Here is an 8,398-nt window from a genome sequence, read left to right as displayed (position 1 = left end):
CGGCAGTTAAAAGTAGAGTTACATCAAGTTTTCTTTTTTAATCAACACAATCATTTACAACCGTTGACCAGAAAGAATCGTCGAAATTCGACGTCCCCCACAAACGCCACGCTCACTCGCTTTTCAGGGCAACAAAAGTACTTCTTTTTAAAAACGATGAGTTGTACTTACCGTGTACGCTCTGGACGGTCCAGTTGCAAGCAGAAAATAAAAATATTTCTCTTGTTAGTCGTATGTTACCATCCGCTGTGTCTTTGTCAACATCGCCGCCATTTTCCTACTTCCTGCTGCGAGCCACGCCCACGGATTTAAATTTGGGCGGAAGCTCTTTCCATTGGCGTCGTTTTCGCGTATAGCAAATCCGATTGGTTGGGAAGGGGGCACGGTTATGCAGCCGAGGAGTCCTGTGATCGGTGGGATGTAAAGTAGGCGTCGACGTCACGTCCGCGTCACGTGACCACGACGTGGCAGACGTCAAATAGCAACCGCTGTTTTGTTTAGTAGACTTACAGTTGTTATGCATTGACATAATGGCGCACACACCAAATAGATTTAAATAAATTAAATAATTCTTCTGCCCACTCTCTTTTAAACAAGTTAACTCTCCCCGCGGATTTGAATTCCGGCGAAAGTTACGCCCATCGACGTCACGTATGTCACGTGACCACGACGTGGCAGATGTCATATAGCAACCGCTGTTTTGTTTAGTAGATTTACAGTTGTTATGCATTGGCATAATGGTGTGCACTCAAAATAGATTTAAATAAATTAAATATTTCTTCTGCCTACTCCCTTTTAAACAAGTTAACTCTGCCCACGTCCATTGACGTCTTGTCTGCGTCACGTGACCACGACGTAGCGACGTCATATAGTAACCGCTGTTTTGACCAGTAGACTTAGTTATTATGCGTTGACATAATGGCGCACTGGTTAGCATGGCCACCTCTTAAGCATGATGATGCGGGTTCGACGCCTGATCAACGTTAGCATGGAGTGAGCTGAAGTGCATGGCGCTGAAGATTTGAATCTTTGAAATGCGCTGAGGTCTGACATATCAGGCAGAATGGTTTGCCATCACGTTCAACAAAAAATAGAAACTTTCCCACTCTGATTAAAACGTCCTGTGTTCATCTACGTATTTTCGTTTTGCTGTGCATCTTTTCCCTGCCATTTCGAGAGCCCAATTGACACTCATAGTTTAAAGAAATGTGTTTGCCCATCCTACTTTGTGGAATTTCACCACATGCGCTTTTGACCAAAATACCAAATTGAACTCAAGTGAAGCCAACACGCACAACCCCCCCCCCCCCCCCCCCACACACACACACACACAAATGTTGATATGAACATAAAAGAGCCGCATGCGGTTCGGGAGTTGCGGCTTGGCCAAACCTGTACTATACAACTTTATTTGTATAAAATTTTCACAACAGCTGTCACACAAACAAAGCGGGAAAAACCGAAGACGTGCGTGTTCCGCCCACGCTGGATTTATTTGCACCTTTGAAAAGACACCGTATTGCCGCAGATGTGGCAAAGAGTACTTTTGGGCATCTGAGACGGAAGGATGTCCAAAGCATCACGTCACCTGCTCTGGTAGGCATGGTGGTGGGACGTTGAGGTCAACCGCTTTGGGGTTGGCTGACTCTTTGATCGCAGGATGCCACACACTTGAAGACAGAAGCAGAAAAGCAGAGCTAAATGCAAAATGTACTCACCGGTGACTCCAATTTTTTTCCCCCCTGAAGAAACAGCTGGACGGGTGGCCCCGGCTGGCCAGTGGGACTCTTGTTATTCTGACCCTTTTTAGTGCGCGTTTGGGGCAACAACCGTTTTTTGTGGCGCTCTCTTCTGGTTCAAAAGTGCCCTGCATGTGAATTTGCTTTTCCTGCCTTCTGATTGGATGAGCGCCGGTGTGACGCGGTGCCTCTGTCACCGTGGCGGGGGGTATACGTTGGCATCGGAGCGTCTGCCAACGTCTGAGACCGGCTGGCAGTGTATCGGAGGTGTCGAGTGCGGTGCCGCTGGAGCTCACTCACCAGCTGGTGTTAGGGCCACAGAATGAAGGCCAAGGAGAAGAATAGAAAGAGAAACAGAAACTTCTCCTCCAATTGTTTGATTTGTCTCTTCTGAGCTTCGATGAATTCTTTCAGCTCTTTGTTCCTCTAGGACGGACAAATGGAAAGTGGCATTCAAAAGCCAGTAAGCGTGCAAGTAAGTGCCGGGCTGGCTTTGGGCCCTTACCTGTTGCGCGCTGTGCAGCAGATCCATTCTCTCTTGGAGGATGCAAGCGTCGCGCTCCCTCAACTCGCACATCAGGGCTCGCTTCCATTGGTCCACGGCGCTCCTAAGCTCTTCTCTCTGATCCGCCGTCAGCACGTCATTCACGCCAGCGTGGCTGGCTTTTTCGCCGTCCGTGGCGGGGCAGTCCCGCTGCGGTAGCGCCTCGTACAACATGGCCTCCAGCTCCAGGATCCTCTGGGCCGCAATCCTCGTCCATCAGTGGTCCGGCGGGAGATTTGAGGGCGGCTTACCTTATGAGCCTGGTCCATGGAACACTTCCTGAAGTCCAACTCTTCATCCAGGTAGCCCTTCTGCTTGCAGAACATATCCTAGCACAGCTCAAGGTCAGAATTGTTGGGGCACATTGCCGGAGTTCCCCTTGGCTGATGTCGCGTGTCTGTCTACCTTCTCACTTTCAATGTCCAACATCTTCTGTTGAAGTGCTGACTTGGTCACTTTGATGTATTCTAACCACTGAGGAAAGGCTGCTGTCACATAAGCAGAATGCGAGAGCGTGCGTGGACGTGCGCGTTACCTTCTCGGCTAGGGTGAGAAGGGTCCTGGCGTGAATCACGACCACCTGCTCCTCGTTGGTGAGATTCTGCAAGAGCCCAAAGGCACAGCGTCAACAAGCTTCTTTCAGCGCAAAGCCTTCCAAAAGTCACATTTGAGCCGCCGAGTCTCGTGGAGTGCGAACATAAGGAGTTCGACATACACTTACGGCGTTATAGCCCAGGATGTCCAGCTTCTTCATCAGATCACTGATGACGATGTCCGGGGGAAAGGCGCAAGGAGCAATGTAAGGTGTTCTGGGACCTCGGGTTAAGGTTAGGGTTGCGAGGGACGCCTTACGTACGCTCACGCCCTCGGCCTCGCAGTAGATCTGCAAAGGGCTGAGGCCGTCTGGGAAACGGACTTGCAGAAACTTCAAGACGGGGGAGCGCCACTCCCTCTCCTGAAAGGCAGAGGCATGCATCCGTCCGTCCGTCCGTCCGTCCGTCCGTCCGTCACATCTCTGGCCTCAACACGCTTGTGCGAGTCTTCCCACCTCCAGCTCCAGGATGCGGAACTCAAGCAGTTCGTTTTGGTCTCGGATATCCTGGATGTGCTCTTTCAGACGCGCTTCTTCCGCCTCCATCCGCCTGACCTGAAAAGACAGTCAGACCTCATCTGCGGGGCTTCCCGACAGGTGTGACGCCAAGCGACTCCGCCCAGCGCCTTTCTTTCCGTCACCTTTTCGGCCAACTGCTGATTGCTCTGACGCAGCAGCTGCTTCTCCTCCACCCACTTGACATTCTAGAAGAGACAAACGCGTGGACAGCTTTGGAATGTTGTGTCATTTTCATCCACAAATTCTTTGGTTGACTGGAAAATGACATTTGCTTTTCTCCGCATTTTCCCAGCCACGTTCGGGGGGGGGGGGTGGGGGGTTGGTCCAGTAATGCCAGACGGATGAGTGACTGAAGAATGTAGCTATTTTGTCTGAGAAAAAGGTGTGCTCATTGATGAGCTTACCTGTCCTTGTTGCTTCAGCGCTGACTCCAGATCTGCTACTCTGCTTTGATAGTGACCCATTTCTACCATCAGCTTTTCTCTGGTCTGAAAGGAGGAGGAGGGAGGCTCCTCCTCCTCCTTTCAGACCAGAGAACACCCGAGGCTGGGTGAGAACGGGGAGGCTGCGACCCGGCCGGGGGTTGCGGGAAGGGGCGCCACCTTGATCTCCTTCTCGGCGTCGTAGTCCCCTTTCGCTGGTCTGGGCTAGCAGAGCGTAGGCTCGTTGCAGCGCTTGATATTCTTGCGTCAGCTGGCGGTAGCGAAGCTCCGCCTCTTCATGCACACACCAATGCAACACAGCACTAGTACCAGAATCAGTCAGACCGGCGACAAAGCACCCGCGACGCAAAGACGAGTCCGATTCCAGGCTGAAGAGGAATGTTTGGTGTCAATACGCTGGCAGAAATGGCGGGCTACCTCTTCGGGTTCCGTGTCGGGGGTTCTGTCGGTGTGAAAAGACAAGGACGATCCGTCCGAGTCCACCAACACGTCTTCGTCGTAGCCGTAAAATGTTTCGATGACCTGCGGGCGCGGAAGCAAACATCTCTCTGAACAAACTGAAGCGACACCTCACGATGAATCGACGAGAGGAACGATAGCGAGAAAAAGGCCATTTCATTTTGCGCAACACCAAGCAGCCGCAAACAAACAGACTCACCTTGCAGGACCTCACGCTTTGTTCCTCCTCAGAGATTCTCGACGTCGATATCGTAGCAGCAAATCTCTCTCCTGTCGACACAAATAATCCGCCTTTGAGATTCTTTGGATGCAAAGGGAACGAACGGCTCCGGCGCAGAAACAAACGCGACTCACAATGACATTTCTGACATGAGCTCCTGTCTCCAGAGCCTGAAAAACACGTCACCGGCGATGATTGGAGGGACGCTCGTCTTTTCCAAAAGTGACAACTACAGGGTGTGTCAGGGTTTTCCAGATTATCTTTATCGTATCATTGTGTTGCTTTGACTTTGACTGCGACCTGTAATAAATAATATTATTTATCCCTTATTTATCCCTATCGCTTATCCCTTCCTACACAAAGTCGTAAAACACCCCTTGCTATGTTTTGACTAGAGGTCAAGGGCTTCCTCTATTCAATCCACTCTTACACCCACCCTGTTTCTCTTAATTAAAATGCTCGTGCAGGAGCCGAGAGTCAGACTTCATTCGTACAACGGATGGACTCTCCACCTGCAGGTGTCCAAAAGAACTTACTTGTCTCCCGTGTGGTTCTTGCAAAATAAGTTGGAGCGAGCGCAACTCTAACAGGGTGCATTTTGCCACTAGCTGCCTACGGACAATGACGTCGCGCTCGCGGCTCATGGTTGACGGGCTGAGCAGCCGGGCAAGTCCGTTGTTTTCAGCGCACAGCGAGTGGCAAAGGCGCTGACAAAACGGGAGCTTTGAGCTGCTGAAAACGGCAAAACAAGTCTAAAGCGTGTTCAAACGCGTGCGCACAATGCTCCTGCTTGAAAGGTCGGAATTTAAGGGGCCAATTTTTTGGATGGCGGCCGCCGGCCAAGCTTTGGACGGAAAAGGTTTCCTGGCGACAGCGAGCGAGCGCGGCGCTGCCGTACGTGCATCGAGTCGCCTGCCTGAAGACCTTGGACAAGTCGTCGATGATGTGCCGCTGCTCCACAACTTGAAGGAACTCCATTTCACCGTCCTGCTGGCCGCAACCGCGGTCCAGGTCATTGAGCGAACTAGGCCTTCTCTGTGGAACACAAATGCAGTGGACTCTGTTGGCACGCCGCCGTTGTCCGCGTCGACTTACCAAGCTTGCCATCTCCTCGTTCTCCTGGGTGACAAAGCGCACTTTGTTTTCAAGGCGACACAGCACCAGCGAGAGTTCTTCATTCTTCCTGCTCAGGCGTTTGTTTTTGTACAGGAGTGGCAGAAACTGGCTTTCTGTTTCTCTCAGTCGCTTTAGCTGCAAGCATGAAGTGCGGGATGTGAAAGACGCACAACACGCGGGCCAGAACGTATCCATTCCTTTTGCATCGGTTTGAACGGAATCGTGGCTTTGGCTCCCAATAAAAGACATCTACCAGGCAACCGACTCGCTGCGCCGCTCAACTAATAAGCAAGCGCAATGGGTGCCTCGCTGGATGGCGCGCATCAAACGTAGCGCAAACCTTCAAGCGTGCCGTCAATAAATTACCAGTTCATTGCGCTCTTCAGAAAGCAGGGCGTTTCGATCCTCCAGTTTCCTGATGACTGCGCTGAGCTCAGCGATTTTCAGATGAAACCGTCGCGTGTCCCGATCCTCCTGAGACTGAAAACGCCCCGCAACACACACACACAAGCACTCGTTCAAAGTTCAAAACTGTTTTTGTGCTACCTTCCTCCAGCAACGAACTAAGTCATGCGTACTGCAAGTGTGTGATGAGGTGGCTTACGCAATGAAGAGGATTGCTAGTAGCGGCGTTGACCCCACTTCCAGGGTAGTTTAGGCCCGCCCTTTGGGAATCCCTCAGGGCAGCGATCTGCTGCTCGGCAGCCTGAGTCTGCAGCTGAAGGCGGTGGACGTGGCCGGCCCCAGGGCTTCATCCAAAACACTAACCGCTCTGTCTTTCAGCTTGATCTCATCCGTCTGGATGTACAAACGGGGAGCGCTCAGGCAGGCGGGCAAACTCATTTGCCAGAATTGTGACAAAAACAAAGAGAGCAACCGGCCAATTTTTTTCTTGAATCGACTAGAACACCTTTGCTGTGACAAAAGCGAAGCGAGCAACCGGACATTTTCTTCTTGTGAAATAGAATAGAATAGAATGCCTTAGGTGTCATTGCACTGCAGGTATACAACGAAATTGGGAACATAGCCACGCACCGCGCATCTGATCAGTCCTACCAGTCGGCGGATCTCCCTCTCGCAGTCTCTCTTGGTTCGGCTCAGCTCCTCCCGATGCTGGTGATGAGCCGATCGGAGCTCGGCCGCTCGGGACTGCCAGGCCTGCTGGGCCGCTGCCAGGGCTTCTTCCGCGCTCCTGGTGGAGGCGACACCGCTCGGTCTCCCGACACCGCCGCGTCTCCTCCACCTCCGCCAGCAAAGCGCCCCCCCTCCTCACCTGAGCAGACATTGCGCCACACCGGGCCGTTGAGACCGCAACGGAGCGCCGCGACGCTTACTGGGGACAAGCTACACAATACGGTAGCGGCCGCATCGAAGCCCGACGTGGCGTGCGGATAGTCAGACACGGATAGAGCGGATCACCTTGTCCATGGAGCCGTCCCTCAGGCTGAGGACCAAGGCATTCAGTCGCTGGATCTCTCCATCTTTGATTTTGATCACTCTCATCAGCTCCATTTCATGCTGCCGCAGTAATGTCTCCCTGGTAATGGCTAACTCTTTCTGCTTCTCCTCATGGAGTTTGCTTTTGAGTTCCGTCATGGCGGCGGTGGCACGGTGGTGCTCCGCCCGCAGGTCCTGACTTCTCTCTCTCTCCAGACAGCTGACCTGACATGACTTAGACTTAGACAAACTTTATTGTCATCTTGTCTGCACATGGTGCATACAAAACGAAATTCCGTTGCATACGTCTTACAACAAAGTAGTGATATTGCAGTTGAATAGAAGTAACATATCCTATGAAAATATATATATATACATATATACTATATATATATATATATATATATATATATATTAAAAATAAGTATAAAGTGCAGCAGTGATAATTATGCAATAGTGCAAGTAGGCAAAACAGTATTCAAGAGTGTGCAGAGGAATGCTAAACCATGTATTAAACTTCTATTTAAAGGGTTTATACAAGTTCAGTAAAGTTGGTAGTGCGAGATAGTGCAAGATAGAGGTCCGTAGTGTCATAAAGTACAGTTCTGTGAATGTGTGATGCAGAGTTCAGTTTAGAGCTCAACAGTTCTAGTGTTCAACAGTCTGATGACAGCAGGGAAAAAGCTGTTGCAGAACCTGGTGGACCTGCAGCGGATGCTGCAAACCTCTTCCCAGAGGGCAGCAGGGAGAACAGTCCATGGTGGGGGTGTGATGGGTCATTGATGATGTTACGGGCACGGGACATGCAGCGCTGAGATGAAATGTCCTGAATGGAGGGAAGAGGAGCCCCTATGATCCTCTCTGCTGTCCTCACCACTCTCCTCACGTTCTTCCAATCGGAGGCGGTGCAGCCTCCACACCACACAGAGAGACAGCTTGTCAGAATGCTCTCTATGGTGCTCCTGTAGAACGTCCTCATGATGGGTGGGGGCAGGTGGGCTCTCCTCATCCTCCGCAGGAAGTACAAGCGCTTCTGTGCCCTCTTGACCAGTGCCGTAGTGTTCATAGTCCAGGTGAGGTCTTCTGTGATGTGGACCCCCAGGAATTTGGTGGTGCTGACCACCTCCACAGCTGAGCTGTTGATGATCAGTGGAGCGTGGTGAGGCTGTTTTTTCCTGAAGTCGACGATGATCTCCTTCATCTTCTCCTCATTCAGGATCAGGCTGTTTTCTCTGCACCAGCCCACCAGCTGCTCCACCTCCTCTCTGTAGTCCAGGTCGTTGTTGTCTCTGATGAGCCCCACCACCGTTGTGTCGTCTGCTGACTTCA

General features: G+C 51.4%; 1 protein-coding gene across 1 annotated transcript; it reads right to left on the bottom strand.

The window, feature by feature from the left end:
* Positions 1-1,678: 1,678 nt before the first annotated feature.
* Positions 1,679-6,879, bottom strand: LOC148394744 (janus kinase and microtubule-interacting protein 3-like). The gene is made up of 16 exons (XM_088381852.1): positions 6,689-6,879; positions 6,237-6,430; positions 5,999-6,112; positions 4,651-5,767; positions 4,496-4,566; positions 4,255-4,359; positions 3,997-4,110; positions 3,799-3,915; positions 3,517-3,579; positions 3,332-3,430; positions 3,005-3,238; positions 2,819-2,884; positions 2,689-2,757; positions 2,535-2,612; positions 2,245-2,478; positions 1,679-2,165 (listed from the first exon to the last, which is right to left on the bottom strand). The coding sequence occupies exons 8-16, from the start codon at positions 3,865-3,867 to the stop codon at positions 2,049-2,051; spliced, it is 1,029 nt and encodes a 342-aa protein (XP_088237978.1). The 5' UTR covers positions 3,868-3,915; positions 3,997-4,110; positions 4,255-4,359; positions 4,496-4,566; positions 4,651-5,767; positions 5,999-6,112; positions 6,237-6,430; positions 6,689-6,879; the 3' UTR covers positions 1,679-2,048.
* Between the last annotated feature and the right edge of the window lie 1,519 nt (positions 6,880-8,398).

The sequence above is a fragment of the Syngnathus floridae genome, chromosome 7, assembly GCF_059516105.1.
Source record: "Syngnathus floridae isolate MCC-2025c chromosome 7, RoL_Sflo_1.0, whole genome shotgun sequence".
In the NCBI taxonomy this organism is placed as follows: domain Eukaryota; kingdom Metazoa; phylum Chordata; class Actinopteri; order Syngnathiformes; family Syngnathidae; genus Syngnathus; species Syngnathus floridae.
Note: the sequence above shows the minus strand (reverse complement) of the source record. Positions and strands in the feature narration are given on the sequence as shown.

Coding starts and splice junctions, on each gene's coding strand:
- LOC148394744 (XM_088381852.1), bottom strand. CDS start 3,867: ATGGTAGAAATGGGTCACTATCAAAGCAGAGTAGCAGATCTGGAGTCA. Junction 3,239..3,331: donor TCCGCATCCTGGAGCTGGAG/GTGGGAAGACTC, acceptor TCTGCCTTTCAG/GAGAGGGAGTGGCGCTCCCC. Junction 2,479..2,534: donor CCATGGACCAGGCTCATAAG/GTAAGCCGCCCT, acceptor ATTGCGGCCCAG/AGGATCCTGGAGCTGGAGGC.